Source organism: Trachurus trachurus, assembly GCF_905171665.1.
Source record: "Trachurus trachurus genome assembly, chromosome: 23".
NCBI classification, from domain to species: Eukaryota; Metazoa; Chordata; class Actinopteri; order Carangiformes; family Carangidae; genus Trachurus; species Trachurus trachurus.
Window position 1 is genome coordinate 2,835,271 of NC_139912.1, and position 18,405 is coordinate 2,853,675.

The 18,405-nt window shown below is 42.8% G+C and overlaps 1 protein-coding gene across 1 annotated transcript; it reads left to right on the forward strand.

Annotated features, from left to right (window-relative positions):
* The first annotated feature begins 172 nt into the window (after nt 1–172).
* On the forward strand, nt 173–17,181 carry dmtf1 (cyclin D binding myb-like transcription factor 1). Its single transcript, XM_083999517.1, has 17 exons — nt 173–241; nt 1,997–2,112; nt 2,237–2,332; nt 2,820–2,905; nt 3,045–3,156; nt 3,988–4,064; nt 4,184–4,341; nt 4,488–4,520; nt 5,051–5,160; nt 5,834–6,062; nt 7,103–7,254; nt 8,257–8,478; nt 9,381–9,463; nt 11,228–11,416; nt 13,280–13,498; nt 14,584–14,689; nt 16,476–17,181. The coding sequence occupies exons 2-17, from the start codon at nt 2,004–2,006 to the stop codon at nt 16,508–16,510; spliced, it is 2,016 nt and encodes a 671-aa protein (XP_083855643.1). The 5' UTR covers nt 173–241; nt 1,997–2,003; the 3' UTR covers nt 16,511–17,181.
* The last annotated feature ends 1,224 nt before the right edge of the window (nt 17,182–18,405 follow it).

Below are 18,405 nucleotides of genomic sequence, written 5' to 3' on the forward strand. Positions count from 1 at the left end.
CACATATCGCCTATTTTGAATGTATTGTACTTTTATGAATTAAATCTAAAATATACTGTATATTTGACTGCAAATATCGAATCATTTGTTTTTTCGGTACCTAGAATAAGTTCAACTGCAGTTTCCGGATAGGTGTCTGACCTGGCGGCCCCCGCGGCGGGCCCTCTGACGCAGAGCCTCCTCCATCCTGGCACTTTCCTTCATCCTGGTAACTCTGAAGTCCCCGGACCAAAAACAGGAAGTAAGTAACCGAATCAAAAGTAAAATTCAGTTTCTGTTTGGTCGTGGAAGAGGAGAAAGCGTAAAAGTGCAGGAAAAAACGAAAAAGAAGACGGAGAATAACGCCAGAACAGCGTCTAAACCCGCACCAGACGCCATTATTAAGCTTCATCTTGTTGCACTAAACTAAAAATGGCGCCGGCGATTTTTCAGTCTTTTCATTTAGCGGCGTCGCTCGGTGGAAGCTAATACAGTTAGCAGCATCTCATCCGACCGTCAGCGTTTGTTTGTCTCCTGCAAACACAGTTTAACACAACTGTGGTGTGATATTTATATATTTAAACTATCATTATTTATGATGTAACGATGCTGCAACTAAACACGAGTCTCGCTCCCATCGCTGTTTTGACTCCATCTGTTTTCTTTTTCTATTGTTCCTAAATAAAAACGATGCTCAGGACGTTTCTCCAAACAAACTCCCTCTGAAAAAGGAACATTTTACACATTAGTGCTGATAAACACACATTGATAATAACAACTAGATGTAAAAAATCATCTAAAGTCATTCAGAAAAACAGTTTGACATCGACAGCATCACCCATATTTGACTTACTAATTCTGTTTACACAAAAGCCCAATAAACACATGGATGTGAAGTTCAAGCAAATCGTTTATTAGAATGGTTTATTAATATTTAATGAAAACAGGCCCTTACATCCTCCTTCAACACAAATACATTAAACATAATGCACTGCATCACTTATTTATTCCATAAATATAATCAGTATAATAGTCTGTCCGCGTTTGTTTTTCTCCTGGAAAGACAATTTAACACAACTGTAGTGTTACATTTATATATTTAAATTATTATTATATACTTTAATGTGTTGCAATGATCCTGTAACTAAACATGAGTCTCGCCCCCCATTGCTGCTTTGAATCCCGCTGTTTTATTCCTACCAATAATCTATAATTATTATAATAATGATCAGTTTCACACATTACTAATGACAACTACATGTAAAAGCATTTAAAAGTAATTTAGAAAACAACATCAACCATTTGACTTAATTCTGTTCACACAATAAAAGCCCAATAAACAGTTCAAGCAACTTATTTATTTATTTGACTGGTTTATTAAGTGAAAAAAGGCCCATACATCCTCCTTCAAGACAAATACATTAAAATATATTGATTCTTAAATGTAAAGCACTGCATCACTTATTTATTCCATGAATAATAATCAGTTATATAGTATAATATGATGATGTGGAAGCTGAATAACATGCAGATTCACAATTTCGCTTAAAATGGTAGATTTTTTAAAATGTATGTATGTATTTTACCCTATTTTCACCAGTGTAATGACTCTATAATAATTGATAATAAATGACATCATCCATCCAGAGCTGTGTTTGGTTTTCTAGAGGCCAGATCATCTTTTACAACTTGACTTTATTTTACTTTTTTTTTTCTCTGACAATTTGGCATCTCTCAAAGTTTTATTAAAATATTTCACTTTGTAATAAATCTTATAAGTCCTGTTGTTGGAGCTGAATATCAGTGTTAGTGCAAAAAAAAAAAAAAAGAGTTTAAATTTGCAGAAGTTTTGTTCTTGTGCAGCACAAAATTATTTCTGTTGGAGCAAATGTTAAATTTATTATAATCTACAGTTCATAATCTTGTGTTTTTATATGAAAATAAACAGCTGCTTCAGATTAGATTATTTTAAGGTTTTTAAGGTTTCATGTTTCGGTGCGTCTGATTGGTCCACCAGGTGCAGGATGAGCTCAGCGGCCGAGGACGAAGAGGCTGCGGCGTTGGAGACCGTTAAGTCCGTCACACTCACACAGGACAGCGATGGAAGCATCATCCTGCACTGTCCTCCCAGCGGTGGGCGCACACACACACACACACACACACACACACACACACACACACACACACACACACACAAAACACACACTGAATGTTTAACGACTTAAACGTTGATGTTAATGTGTGTTTGTGTATTTAGACGGGCACTCGGAGCCGCTGCAGAAGAAGCTGCGTCTCTCTACAGACCAACAGGACGAGTCAGAAACTCCTCAGTTCTCTGTCGTCACGTTACCCAGTAAGACACACACACACACACACACACACACACGTACACACACATGGACGTCCAGTGTGTCGCCTGAGAGACAAAACCCAGGGCAGAAACTCGTCGCCTCCTCCTGTTAAAGTTGCAGCTTTGAGCTCGAGACGATGAAGCGACGACGAGTGAATCAGTTTTTAATAATAATAATAATAATAATAAACTTTATTTCTATAGCACCTTTCAAAACCAAGGTTACAAGGTGCTTCACAAAATACAAGTACAAGCAATTAGAAAGTGAAGAAAACATCATACAGAAAACAGTGAACAGGTGTAAGATAAAATAATGGAAATAGATAAGACAATAGAAATGAAGATCAAAAATATGGGGGAAAGAAAAAAAAAAGAATGAAAATCTATAGATTTTATGTTTCAAATAAATAAAATATTTGTCGTCACATTAAATTAAATTAAATCTTTAAACTCCTTCAGTTTCCTACAAACTGTTAAATCTCGTCCTCAGTGTCGGAGAGCGACGACGGCTTCGAGGTGACGATGACGGCGACGGCCGACGGAGATCTGTCCGAGGAGGGCGTCGCCCAGATCCAGGTACCGGACTCATCGACCAATCAGATCGCAGCATTTAGTTTCTCATCTGACACAAATAACAAAGTTGTTAATGTTTCATCTAATAAAAGACGTGAACATAAATGCTAAATACTCCGTCTCTCTGTGTCTCTGTCTCTAGATCCTACAGGAGGACGACGACGCTCTGTCGTCCAATCAGAAGACAGAAGTGTCGCCTGTCAGTCAGGCCTGGTTCACCACCAAGGAAGATAAAGACACACTGGCCAACAAGGGTACTGGAGCACTGATTCATTCATTCATTCATTCATTCATTCATTCATTCATTCATTCATTCATTCATTCATTCATTCATTCAACCTGGATGAACGGATGAGTGGGTGAACAGATGAATGCATGAACAGATGTAAAGATGAATGAATAAACAGATGAATGTATGAAAATATTTGTGAATGGAAAGATGAATGGATGAAAAGATGAGCGAATGAAAAGATGAACGGATGAAAAGTTGAGTGAATGAAAAGATGAACGGATGAACAGATGAATGAATAAACAGATGAATGGATGAAAAGATGAGCGAATGAAAAGATGAACGGATGAAAAGCTGAGTGAATGAAAAGATGGATGAATGAACAGATGAGTGGATGAACAGAAGAAAACATTACTGAATGAATGAACAGATGAGTGGATGAACAGAAGAAAACATTACTGAATGAATGAACAGATGAGTGGATGAACAGAAGAAAACATTACTGAATGAACAGATTAATGAACAGATCAATAGATGAATGAATGAACAGATGAGTGAACTGATGAACCAATGAACAGATGAATGAATGAACTGATGAATGAATGAACAGATGAATGAATAAACCAATGAACGGATGAAAAGATGAACGAAGCAACAGATGAATAGATTAACTGGTGAACAGATGAATGAATGAAAAGATGAGTGGATGAACAGATGAAAAGAAGAACGGATGAATGAATGAACTGGTGAACAGATGAATGAACAAATGAATGAACAGATCAACAGATGAATGAATGAACCAATGAACTGATGAACATATGAATGAATGAATGAACCTCCTCCTGCTCCTCCTCAGGTCACAAGTGGAAACAGGGGATGTGGTCGAAGGAGGAGATCGACGTCCTGATGAGCAACATCGATCGCTACGTCAAGGTGACGATGACCGTCAGTCGCCACGACGATGCTCCTCTGTCGCCACGACGATGACCGTCTGTCGCCATCGTCCTCTTCTTCCTCTACGTGCCTAACGATGTGTCTCTGTGTGTGTGTAGGAGCGCGGCATCGAGGACCCGGCTGAGATCATCTTCGAGATGTCGAAGGAGGAGCGGAAGGACTTTTACCGCTCGGTGGCGTCGGGCCTCAACCGGCCGCTGTTCGCCGTCTACCGACGAGTCCTGAGGATGTACGACAACCGCAACCACGTCGGCAAGTGAGTCACACACACACACACACACACACACACACACACACACACACACACACACACACACACACACACACACACACACACATGAACACACTGTCTCTACAACTTTATTGATTAACAGGTTTAAATGGACTAATGTGTTTCCTCAGATACACGCCGGACGAGATCGAGAAGCTGAAATCGTGAGTGAACCTCGGTCACATGTTACATGCTACTATGTTTTTATTTTATTATTTTATTTCTTTTTTTTTTATTCCTGTCTGTATTCTGGAGGTTTTTTTACAGAGGGGATTGTTGATATATCATTAATACAACATTTTATTCCAAAAAAACAAAAACAAAAAAAGCGAAATTAGATTTTTTTTAGGGCTGGTGACAGTAGTTTCTAATTTACAGAGTGATAAAAAGAGATATCCAAAATCCTCCTCTGTAAAAACTTCTGACTCGAATCTGTCAACAAAATAAAACAAGAATTTTGAAAGTAGCTTTATCCATTGTTCAGATTTCTGTTCTGGAAATATATGCAAATTAGCACATATTTAATTAGATAATGCCTCATTTACATTTTACATTTAAACATAAGATTTGACAAAACTTGTAATACAAAAACATATTTGTCTTAATGTGAGAGATAAACTTGGGAAGTTTCATGGTGATATGTGTTAGTTACATTTTTTTACCTTAAAATACATTTGACCGTGTTTGTGTTCAGGTTGAGGGAGAAACACGGGAACGACTGGGCCACGATCGGCGCCGCTCTCGGCCGCAGCGCGTCGTCGGTCAAAGATCGCTGCCGCCTGATGAAGGACACCTGCAACACAGGTGAGTGTGATGATGTCACTGTTAAGCCCCACCCCCCTCGCCACCTGCAACAAAAACATCCAACAAGTTGAAGGATTTGGTTTTCGTCTTTAAAGGGATAGTTCACCCAAAATTGAAATTTCACTCATTATCTCCTCCCCCTGATGTGGACTAAGGGCTGGGAGAAGTTTCAGAGTCCTCCGTGGCTTCTCTGAGTTACAGGGGGTCTCGGCGTAGCAGTGCATGTCCATATGACGGTTGCAAATGGATACCAACTGTCTTCGTAACAAAAAGACACACCAAAAAACATCCAAATACCTCCATGCTGCTCGTATGTAATGTCCGTGTTGTATTGAAGCCCCGAAATGCAAAATTGTCCCGAAAAAAATTAAATAAGTCTATATTTCAAGCTTGTTGGTTCGTCCAAATTTGACGTACTGGGAAGAGAAGCTTCCGCTACAAACAAGAATAGACTTACAAATAGACCTTTTCGGGACAATTTCGCATTTCGGGGCTTCAATACAAGACGGACATTACATATGAGCAGCATGGAGGTATTTGGATGTTTATTGGTGTGTCTTTTTGTTACGAAGACAGTTGGTATCCATTTGCACATGAGGGTGAGTAGATAACGAGTGAAATTTCAATTTTGGGTGAACTGTCCCTTTAACCCCTTTGTGTCTTCATCTTGCAGGTAAATGGAGCGAGGAGGAGGAGCGCCGTCTGGCCGAGGTCGTGTACGAGATGGCGGGCGTGTCCCCGGGGTCAGCGGTAACCGGGGGCGTCTCCTGGGCGTCGGTCGCCGACCGCGTCCGCACGCGATCGGAGAAACAGTGTCGGTCCAAGTGGCTCAACTACCTGAACTGGAAACACAGCGGAGGAACGGAGTGGATGAAGGACGACGACCTCAACCTCATACGAAGGTACACGACAGGACACGCCGCTGCCGCCACGCGTTCATGTGTGTGTGTTAACGTGAAGCTGCAGTGTGTCTTTAGGGAAAAAAGGAAGGAAGGACGAAGGGAAAAAAGGAAGGAAGGATGAAGGGAAAAAAGGAAGGAAGGATGAAGGGAAAGAAGGAAGGAAGGATGAAGGGAAAGAAGGAAGGAAGGACGAAGGGAAAAAAGGAAGGAAGGATGAAGGGAAAGAAGGAAGGAAGGACGAAGGGAAAAAAGGAAGGAAGGATGAAGGGAAAAAAGGAAGGAAGGATGAAGGGAAAGAAGGAAGGAAGGACGAAGGGAAAAAAGGAAGGAAGGACGAAGGGAAAAAAGGAAGGAAGGATGAAGGGAAAGAAGGAAGGAAGGACGAAGGGAAGGAAGGCAGGAAGGATGAAGGGAAAGAAGGAAGGAAGGACGAAGGGAAGGAAGGCAGGAAGGACGAAGGGAAAGAAGGAAGGAAGGCAGGAAGGATGAAGGGAAAGAAGGAAGGCAGGAAGGATGAACGGAAAGAAGGAAGGCAGGAAGGACGAAGGGAAAGAAGGAAGGAAGGACAAAGGGTAAAAAGGAAGGAAGGGAAAAAGGATTGTGGAAAGAAGGAAGGGAAAAGGAAAGAAAGAAAGATGGAGGGAGGCAACAGATTGGGCCAATTAGATCAAAAGAGGAAGGAAGAAGAAGTAAGGACGAAGGGAACAAAGGAAGGAAGGAAGGAAGGAAGGACGGAAGAAAGGGAGAAAGGAAGGAAAGAAAGCAGAAGGACGGGCAAAGGGAAAGATGGAAAGATGGGAGGAAGGAAGGAAGGAATGGAAAAATGATTGTGGAAAGAAGGAAAGGAGAAAGGAATGAAAGAGGGAAGGATGGAGGAAGGGAACAGAAGGACAACAGGAGGGTTAAACTGAAACCGTGTGTTTAGTTTAGTTTTTATTATGGATCCCCATTCCTTAAACCGTGTGTGTGTGTGTGTGTGTGTGTGTGTGTGTGTGTGTGTGTGTGTGTCTCTCTGTGTGTGTGTGTGTGTGTGTGTGTAGGATCATGGAGATGGACGTAGAAGACGAGAACGACATCCTCTGGGAGGAACTGGCCGGCGGCTGGAGCAGCGTCCGGTCGCCTCAGTGGCTCCGCTCCAAGTGGTGGAGCATCAAGAGACAAGTGGCCAATCACAAGGACATCCCCTTCAGTGGTACACACACACACACACACACACACACACACACACACACACACACACACACACACACACACACACACACACACACACACACACACACACACACACACAGTTTTAAGGGATAGTTCAACATTTTTGTCAAATTGGCCCATTGCCATAATCCCTATAGTCATAGCAGTAGGTTCGTTACCTTTAATTGTCGGTGCAAGCTGTTTTTAGAACGGTGGAGCAGAGCCGTGAGCTGCTCAGAGCTACGCTACGGAGGCTCATTATGGGATTTCTTTGGTTTCCCTCATCAAACTCATCAAATACACAATCCAACAACTCCACAACGCTCTGGTGGACAAGTTGTGACCTGCACATTCACCACGCTATGAGATAATAACACAACGTTACCAGACAGAGTTGTTTTAGAGGGAAATTCATGCAAAACCGCTGATGCACGTTGCCTTCAGGGACAGTTTTTCATCAAGCAGTCTCTGTATTTACCTCTAAAACAACTCTGTGTGGTAACGTTGTGTTATTATCTCATAGCGTGGTGAATGTGCAGGTCACAACTTGTCCACCAGAGCGTTATGGAGTTGTTGGATTGTGTATTTGATGAGTTTGATGAGGGAAACCAAGAGATGCCATTATTATTATGCCATAGCTCTGAGCAGCTCACGGCTCTGCTCCGCCGTTCTAAAAATATCTTGCACCGACAATTAAAAGGTAACGAACCTACTGCTATGACTATACTAGGATTATGGCAATGGGCCAATTTGCCAAAATGTTGAACTATCCCTTTAATAATGAGTGGATCAATGGTAAAATAAATCAAATTTAAGTCGTTTTTTTAAGCAAAAATACAAAGAAATATTCAAAGTTTCAGGTTTTATGAAGAAACTAATTGTTAGTTTCAGTCTCTGCTGCCTCCCAGTGGCCACAACAGGTAGTTAATATATTGTGTGTGTGTGTGTGTGTGTGTGTGTGTGTGTGTGTGTGTGTGTGTGTGTGTGTGTGTGTGTGTGTCAGTCCTGCTGAAGGGTCTCTTGGAGCTGATGGAGACCGTTCACCACGGCTCTGGACCCGGCAGCCCGACCACCGCCTCCTCCTCCTCCTCCTCCTCGCTACAGATTCGACTCACCCGATTGGACGAGAGCAGCAGCGGTGGAGGTGGAGGTGGAAGCCCCGCCCCCAACTCTGTGGCGGCGCTGCAGATCCCCGTTCAGATCCCACTGCAGATCACACACCTGGGTGAGAGACTGTGTGTGTGTGTGTGTGTGTGTAGAGAGAGAGAGAGAGGAGAGAAAAAAGAGGAGCAGAAAGAGGAGGAGTAGAGAAAAAAGAGGAGGAGGAGAGAGAGAGGAGAGAAAGAGGAGAAGAGAAAGAGCGGAGGAGGAAAGAAAATGAGAGGAGGAGAGAGAAAGAGGAGGAGAGAAAGAGCGGAGGAGAGAGTGATGAGGAGGAGAGAAAGAGCGGAGGAGGAGAGAGAGGAGGAGAGAAAAAGAGAGGAGAGGGAGAGGAGGAGGAGAGAAAAAGAGAGGAGAGGAAGAGGAGGAGGAGAAAGAGAGGAGGAGGAGAGAAAGGGGGAGAGAGAGAAGAGGAAAAAAGAGGAGGAGGAGAGAAAGAGAAGAGAAAGAGAGGAGGAGAGAAAAAAGAGGAGGAGAGAAAGAGAGGAGGAGGAGAGAAAGAGGAGAAGAGTAAGAGAGGAGAGAGGAGAAGAGAAAAAGAGAGGAGAGAGATAGGAGGAGAAAGAGAGAAGAGGAAAAAGAGGAAGAGAGAAAGAGGAGTAGGAGAGAGAGGACGAGAGAAAGAGAGGAGAGAAAGAGGAGGAGGAGAGAAAGGAGAGAGAGGAAAAGAGAAAGAGAGGAGGAGGAGAGAAGAGAAAGAGAGGAGGAGAGAAGAGAAAGAGGACAGAAAGTGAGGAGGAGGAGAGAAAGGGGAGGAGAAAGAGAGGATAGAAAGAGAAGAGAAAGAGGAGGAGAAGAGAGAGAAGAGAAAGAGAGGAGGAGAGAGAGAAGAGAAAGAGGAGGATGAGAGAAAGAGGAGAAGAGAAAAAGAGGAGGGAGAGATCAGTTATTGATCATTGACAGAATGAATCAAAGTGAAGGAAACACCTCTGTCTCTCCGTCTCTCACCGTGTCTCTGTGTCTCAGCCTCAGATTCCTCCGTTGCCGCCGGCGACACGGAGACCATCACCCTGAACACGGGAGCGCTGCAGACGTTTGAGATCCTGCCGGTAAGAACTAGTCTGCGTGGCGGAAGGATAATTTGTCTAGTATGAGTAATAATAATAACTTTATTTGAGTTGTACTTTTTCAAAACAATGTTACAAAGAGCTTACATTAAAATACAATTTAGAACTGGAACCAGTTTATGAGCACAAAACAATTATAAATAAAGTTTTACACAAAAAAGTTTCATAGCTTCAGCACAAGGACTTCAACAAAATCTGCAACATTCAAATTAATTCAAATTAATGTAAATTAATATGAGTTTCCTTCTAGTGTTGTTGTCGTTGTTATTATTAATAATAAACATATAATCAGAAGCCATGAGACCATTTCAAAATAAGAGCATGCAACATGAAGAAAAAGCTTCAAAACAGTGTAGAAAATAATTTTACAATAACTTTTTTTGTTTTTTTTGAAGATGGAGCTTGTTTTCTTTTAATCTTTCAGCTCGACTGTGAAGAAAGTTGTAATTTCCCTGATGGTTTTTAAACGCATCATTGAACTTGTGTCTTGTCGTGACGTTTAAATAAAGTTTAATTTGACACACGAGGGCAAAGAGTAAAACATGTAAAAGACTCTATAGATTTATTACAGTATGATGTCATAGAAAGAAACGTGAATGTGTCGTTACTATTAATAAACATAAAATCAGAAGCCATGAGACCATTTCAAAATAAGAGCATGCAACGTGATGTAAAGAAGAAAAAGTTTCAAAACAGTGTAGAAAATAATTTTACGCAGTTTTTTTAAAGCAGATATCAGCTTCACGGCCGTTTCGGCTAATGCTGCGTTCAAGGCAGGCTTTTGAAACCGTAAGTTACAGCTTCAAGTCACAACTACGACTTGGTAGCGTTCCAGGTAACCCGTAGCTCGTGTTTTTACCATCCTGTTGTCTGTGAAAGTTCCCTATAACGGCCACTCGTAACTTCCGACCCGTGAACTCGTACCAGATCGAACTGGTATGACTTCACAGGAAGGAAAAACACAAAGTACGAGTTTCTTTGAACGCACCATGAGTTAGCAGCCCCCGCCCTTGTCAGGCATCAATTGGTCCTCGTGCTACGTCACCACATTCACGCGCATCCCTTGGCTGCACACACAGCCCTTCATGCCGTTCTCTCTCCTCATTGGATAACACTTGTATCCCACAAGGAAAATTTTCTCCTCGGGTTACAGCAGAGCAGAGTGACGGAGAGACTCGTGTTTAGGCTGAAATACTTCATGTAAGTGATTGCTGACGGAAAATAGGACTATTTAGGACTTATATTAACAAAAACATTCCACTGATATCTGCTTTAAATGTACCTGTTCAATCCTTAGAAACAGGAAATGACTTGAACTAGTCTGCGTGGCGGAGGGATAGTTTGTCTAGTACGAGTAATAATAATAACTTTATTTGAGCCAGTTTATGAGCACAAAACAATTATAAATAAAGTTTTACACAAAAAAGTTTCATAGTTTCAGTGCAAATTTCAACTTAAAATCTGCAACAAAACACAAATTAATGTAAATGAATTTGAGTTTCCTTCTAGTGTTGCCATCGTTATTATCATTATTATAAATAAACATATAATCAGGAGCCATGAGACCATTTCAAAATAAGAGCACGCAACATGATGTGAAAATGAGTGTAGAAAATAACACTAAATGAACGTCGCTCTTTTTCTTTCTTTTTTCTATGTCAATCAAATCAATCAGTGGATAAATAATCAATATTGATCCATGTGATTTATATTGATATAATAATAATAATATTGTTTCTCCCCCAGTCGTTCCACCTGCAGCCGACCGGCACCCCGGGGACCTACTACCTCCAGACGACGTCCAATCAGAGCCTCCCGCTGAGCCTCTCCACGGGCCAGGGCCTCCCGCTCAGCCTGACCAACAACAGCACCGTTACCCTGACGACCGGCTCGTCTCCCACGTCGCACGAACACATCATCCTGCACAGCCTGTCGGTGAGCGCCACACACACCTCGCAAAACCTGTGTGCACTGTTCCCTCTAAGGTGTTTTACTGCCCCACCTCTTTGCTCAGAAGACAAAAAAGTTGCGCACTCAAATGTACCCGACTAGTTTACTGTTTATTTCAGAGGGGAAAGTGTGGAGTGGACAATGTTTCCATCCCTCTCTTTAATTGTTTGGAGCTCACTGGCAAAACATAACAGTTACAATTTTGCAAGCTCTCTCTCACACTCACTGACGGACACACGCAATGTGGTCTGTAGTGCAACTACGATTTAAGTTTTTGCTTGAGAATTATTATTACTGTGCATTCACACCAAAAGCAACCGGAGCGACCGCGGCGACTAGCTGCCATTCATTTTCAATGTACACCAGAGTCCTGCACGGGTCCAATTTTGGAAACCCGCGCCCGCCCGACCCGTTGGTTTTTAAGCCCATGTTCCGACCCGTCACCCGTGATTATTTCTGACTACAACCCGGATCCGACCCGCCCGTCAATATTAAGACCCGCTGCCCGTTAGATCGCCGTCATCACCGGCGATAACGGGGGTACAGCCGTACTCTTTAGAAAAAAGAAAAAAGAAAAGAAAAGAGAGAGAGGGGGGGGCGTACTCTTTCGCGGCTATTTCCAGAACGGAGAATGATAGCGACGTAATTCTTTTTTAAATGAAAGCAGGACACTTCAGCCTTTACATTGATCCCATCGGTGTGTTTGTAGCTCACCCAGAAGCCGAGCAGTCAAGCCATGACAGGCTAAACTCCAGGGAAAGCTGTGAGCGGTCACACGAGCGGCCAAAGATTGTTTATTTACATCAAGATGCTGCTCTGTTGTTGCCGTGAGTGATAAAAAAAATGATTTGCTCCGCTGGTTCATGCAGCTGCGCGTGAGTTTTCTCTGTAGGCCGACACATACACCCGCGTACCCACCCGCGTTCATGTGAGTTCCGCCCGTGCCCGACCCGTGAATTTTCACAAGACAGCTTATCCACCCGTTGAACACCGTTTTTGCGGGGTACCCGTCGGATACCCGCGGGGATCCGACCCGATGCAGGACTCTGATGTACACTGGTGACGAGGAGCAACCGGCGGCGGGAGCGACGCGAGCGACGCGACACGAGCGATGAAAGTTGGGAGAGATTGAACTTTATGCAAATGAGCAGCGGCGCGACCGCGGCGACAGCCAATAGCGGACTGGGATTCTCACAGCCGGAGAAATTGAGAGAGCCTGAATGGACACATCTGCAGCACAGCTTGAAAGTCCCGCCCCTTTGGTCGCTTGGTGCAAGGCCCTGCTAGAGCTGGCAAGCGACACGATAGGAGCGGCCAGGGGGACTACAGGCGATTTAATCGCTTTCGGTGTGAACGCACAGTAACTGTTCATATCAAGAATGCTTCAGTGCCAAGAGTTGATGACATCAACTTGATGTTAGTTATTTTTTGACATAATTGTTCATATGGTAATAAATGCAAACTCTATTTTGCCAAAATAATATTGTATTTTGTTATCATTAACTGTAACTGACCTAGATATGGAGCAGCCTAGGTAATGTTGTCAAAATAATCAGTTATTAATCATAATAGTAATAGCCAATTGTATTGATATGTGGAGTTGTAGAGAGGCCATAGCACCAGCATGTGGACGTACTGTGTGTTAGCTTAAGCTGTCGCTCAAAGTCGCTCAAGCAGGTCATCAGGGGAGTTGAATTTCTGCTCAGGAGTTTTGAAAATTAGAGGGAACATTGCCTGTGTGTGTGTTTATATTCAGCTCCCGCCTTTAACGTCTGTGTGTGTGTGTGTGTGTGTGTGTGTGTGTGTGTGTGTGTGTGTGTGTGTGTGTGTGTGTGTGTGTGTGTTCAGACCGACGGCCTCTGCTCCGGCGACGGCGTCATCATCCAGACGGTGACCTCTGACCCCGCCTCCTCCGACCCCCTCGGCCAATCGCAGCTCGTCGTGGAGACGGAGGGGCGTAGCCACGACGACGACCACCTCGACGCCTCCAGCCTGCTGGAGAGCACCGAGGCCGTCGTCACGGAAACGCAGCAGGAGCCAATCACAGACGGCTTCACCGACGACAAGGTTTTAAACACAAAACGCTGATTCGTCTTCCAAGTATTGATTATTGAGCTTTTATTTTGAAAAGCTCGAATTCTCCTCACATTAAAATAAATAAGAGTGAGAGAGGAGAGAAGGAGAGGAGAGAAAGAGGGAGAGAGAGAGGAGGAGGAGAGAAAGAGAGGAGAAGAGAAAGACAGGAGGAGAAAGAGATGAGAAGAGAAAAAGAGGAGGAGAGGAAGCGATAGAGGAGGAGGAGGAGAGAAAGAAAGGAGAAGAGAAAAAGAGAGGAGAGAGAGGAAGAGACAGAGGAGGAGGAGAAAGAGGAGAAGAGAAAAAGAGAGGGAGAGACAGCGGAAGAGAAAGAGAAGAGAAAAAGAGGAGAGAGAGGAGGAGGAGAGAAAGATGAGAAGAGAAAGAGGAGAGAAAAAGAGGAGGAGGAGGAGAGAAAGATGAGAAGAGAAAAAGAGGAGAGAGAGGAGGAGGAGAGAAAAAGAGGAGAAAGAGAGGAGGAGAGGAAGAGATAGAGGAGGAGGAGAGAAAGAGGAAGAGAGGGAAAGAGAGGAGGAGGAGAGAAATATGAGAAGAGAGAGAGAGGAGGAGGAGAGAAAGATGATAAGAGAAAGAGAGGAGGAGAGAAAAAGAGAGATGAGAAGAGAAAGAGAGGAGGAGGAGAGAAATATGAGAAGAGAGAGAGAGGAGGAGGAGAGAAAGATGATAAGAGAAAGAGAGGAGGAGAGAAAAAGAGAAAGAGAGGAGGAGGAGAGGAAGATGAGAAGAGAAAAAGAGGAGAGAGAGAGGAGGAGAGAAAGAGAGGAGGAGGAGTAGAGAAAGATGAGAAGAGAAAGAGAGGAGAAGAGGAGAGAAAAAGAGGAGGAGGAGAGAAAGATGAGAAGAGAAAGAGAGGAGGAGAGAAAGAAGAGAAAGAGGAAGAGAGGAGAAGAGGAGGAGAAAGAGGAGAGAAAGAAAGAGGAGGAGGGAGAGATCAGTTATTGATCATTGACAAAATGAATCAAAGTGAAGAAACAGGAAACACTGAATACAAAGAATTTTCACAATAAAAGCCTGAGCAACAGGCAGCTGATTCTGACTCTGTGTGTTTGTTTCAGGAGCTGAGTTCCTCCTCCGTCGAGGCTCCAGTGGTGCATTCTGGGATACCGCCGGGCAGCGCCGTGCTGATCGTATCTCCTCCCAACATCAGCAGCACACTGACAGGTAACACACACACACACACACACACACACACACACACACACACACACACACACACACACACACACACACACACACACACACACACTCTCTCTGGTGTTAAAGGACAATTCCGGGCAAATTCAACTCTGGGCTGTATGTTCCTAACATTTTAGGTGTGAAAGAAGGAATTTGCAGATTTCCAGTTTAATGTCTCCTGTTTGTGGTAGTTGTGTCTGTCCCCGCATCGCCACGGCAGCGATGAATGGGAGCGGATTGAAGTTCTGCTGCTTAGGCTGTTTCCATCCCTCAAAGCCGCAGACAGCGTCAGATGGAGACTCAAACATGCAGCCAGAAGTTTATTTACTTCAACAAGCCGACATGTTTGTAAAACTAGATCTAATTCAAAGTCTCAGGTGAGGCCCAAATTGATGCTCGGTGTGTTCAGGTGCAGTGGGAAGCTCCCGTTTGTGTCATAAACACAGGAATATCAACTCTTGACTTGCTTCAAGTAAATAAACTTCTGGCTGCATGTTTGAGTCGCCATCTGACGCTGTCTGTGGCTTTGAGGGATGGAAACAGCCTAAGCAGCAGAACTTCAATCCGCTCCCATTCATCGCTGCCGTGGCGACGCGGGGACAGACACAACTACCGCAAAACAGGAGCAATTAAATAGATATATATTTTTATATTTCAACGAACCATGTCAATTGCAATTGTATAGATATATATTTTTCTTTTATAATTCAACGAATCATGTTAAGCACAACTGTATAGATTTATATTTTTATATTTAAAGGAATCATGTCAATCGCAACTGTATAGATATATATTTTTATATTTCAATGAATCATGTTAAACGCAGCTATATATATATTTTTACAATTTAAAGAATCATGCCCATCCCTGTAACTATGTACCTTTTCTGTTATCTACTGGTCCTCCGTCTTTATGGACTTTTTATGTTAATTGTTGTATTGTATTGGGGACTACGGATGTAATTAAGCACATGTGCTAAATCCGGTGTATTTGCTGTGGGTACTCTAGTACTCACTGTTCATTAATATGCATTGTCCCGACTAAATAAACAAATAAAGTAAAGTTAAAGCAGATATCAGTGGAATGTTTTTGTTAATATAAGTCCTAAATAGTCCTATTTTCCGTCAGCAATCACTTACATGAAGTATTTCAGCCTAAACACGAGTCTCTCCGTCACTCTGCTCTGCTGTAACCCGAGGAGAAAATTTTCCTTGTGGGATACAAGTGTTATCCAATGAGGAGAGAGAACGGCATGAAGGGCTGTGTGTGCAGCCAAGGGATGCGCGTGAATGTGGTGACGTAGCACGAGGACCAATTGATGCCTGACAAGGGCGGGGGCTGCTAACTCATGGTGCGTTCAAAGAAACTCGTACTTTGTGTTTTTCCTTCCTGTGAAGTCATACCAGTTCGATCTGGTACGAGTTCACGGGTCGGAAGTTACGAGTGGCCGTTATAGGGAACTTTCACAGACAACAGGATGGTAAAAACACGAGCTACGGGTTACCTGGAACGCTACCAAGTCGTAGTTGTGACTTGAAGCTGTAACTTACGGTTTCAAAAGCCTGCCTTGAACGCAGCATTAGCCGAAACGGCCGTGAAGCTGATATCTGCTTTAAGTATAGTAAACTGAAAATCTGCAAATTCCTTCTTTTAGACCTAAAATGTTAGGAAAATACAGCCCCGAGTTGAATTTGCCCAGAATTGTCCTTTAAGTTTATCCTCTGATCTGCTGCCGACTCACTAAACCTGGTTCTGGTTCTGGTCTCATTAGATCCGATCTTGGAGAACCAGGACGGCTCCGACTGAGCAGGACTTTTATTGTGGCGGGTGAAGGTGAATGGAAGGAACAGGAAGTGAAGAGACGACCGACGCTGCTGCTGCTGCTGCTGTGGAACCGGGTCGGACTCTTTGACCCCGATGAAATGTGAACTCACCAAAGACGTTACGACATGAACTTATTATTATTATTATTATAATTATTATAATTATGTGAAGAACAAGTTTTTAGCAGCGACTTGAATTAATAATTATGAATAAAAACAAACCGTCCGCAGCGACGTCGTTGGATTTTAAGGTGAATTTGAACTGTTTGGTTTTGATTCTCAGGAGAAGAAAAAGAAGAAGAAGAAGCAACGAGGCGTTCAGGGTACATAATTATTTATTCCATAAAATATTAAATAAAAAAAGAAAAGAAAGAAAGAAAAAGAAACACCAGGCTGCGACGGTCCGACAGTCGACAACGCCTCCGTTTCTGTCGTCAACTCGTGTCACAAAAAGACCAACTGTTGTTTTATTTATTTCATTTTATTTTATTAAGATTAAAAAGTTAGAAAAACATCAACAGATGTCGACACGTCGTCGTTTTTGTTGTTGATTTTGGTCTTTTCATGAGATTTGTCGACAGAACAAAACGTAAAAAACAACAGTCTGTGTGTTTTTCAGGTTTTAACAGTGTTGAGTCCAGTTTGATGATGATGATGATGGTGTGTGTCTGTGTGTGTGTGTGTGTGTGTGTGTGTGTGTGTGTGTGGTAACAGTCTTCATCTTCAACCTCAGTGTGTTTGAAGTCTCAGTTTCTCTGTGATCCAGGACTCACTTTCCCATGAGCCTTTGCTGCTCAATAACTCATAATCACATAAATATGTAGTTAAGATTGTGAAAGTTAAAGGATTAGTTCAACATTTTGGCAAATTGGCCCATTGCCATAATCCCTATAGTCATAGCAGTAGGTTCGTTACCTTTAATTGTCGGTGCAAGCTATTTTTAGAACAGCGGAGCAGAGCCGTGAGCTGCTCAGAGCTACGCTACAGAGGCTCATTATGGGATTTCTTGGTTTCCCTCATCAAACTCATCAAATACACAATCCAACAACTCCACAATGCTCTGGTGGACAAGTTGTGAGCTGCACATTCACCACGCTATGAGATAATAACACAACGTTACCACACAGAGTTGTTTTAGAGGGAAATTCATGCAAAACCACTGATGCGCGTTGCCTTCAGGGACAGTTTTTCATCAAGCAGTCTCTGCTTTTCCCTCTAAAACAACTCTGTCTGGTAACGTTGTGTTATTATCTCATAGCGTGGTGAATGTGCAGCTCACAACTTGTCCACCAGAGCGTTGTGGAGTTGTTGGATTGTGTATTTGATGAGTTTGATGAGGGAAACCAAGAAATCCGCCGTTCTAAAAACAGCTTGCACCGACAATTAAAGGTAACGAACCTACTGCTATGACTATAGGGATTATGGCAATGGGCCAATTTGCCAAAATGTTGAACTTTCCCTTTAAACCTGCATCATGTGTCAGCAAAGAAACAAACAAGAGCTGAAGTGAAAAGAGATGAAATCTGGATTTTTTCCAATTTTCATTTGCCGGCTGTGGTGCGTTCACTGACAGGAGGAATTCAGAGCGTTTTATCCAACACAAACCTTCATGGCGTAACAGCAACAGATCATGGAGAAACAAACGGAGCACCGGCGTTAGAGCTGCAACAAGTAATCGATTAATCAAACAATAATCAATTATTAAATGAATCAACTATTTTGAGAATCAAATTATCGTTATTTTAAAGAAAAAAGTCCAAATTCTCTGATTTCAGCTTATTAAATGTGAATATTTCTGGTTTCTTTGTTCCTTTATGACAAAAAACTAAGTCTCTCTTTGGTTTGTGGACAAAACAAGACATTTGATTGATTTGCTTT

Coding starts and splice junctions, on each gene's coding strand:
- dmtf1 (XM_083999517.1), top strand. CDS start 2,004: ATGAGCTCAGCGGCCGAGGACGAAGAGGCTGCGGCGTTGGAGACCGTT. Junction 2,333..2,819: donor CTCTGTCGTCACGTTACCCA/GTAAGACACACA, acceptor TCTCGTCCTCAG/TGTCGGAGAGCGACGACGGC. Junction 2,906..3,044: donor AGGGCGTCGCCCAGATCCAG/GTACCGGACTCA, acceptor CTCTGTCTCTAG/ATCCTACAGGAGGACGACGA.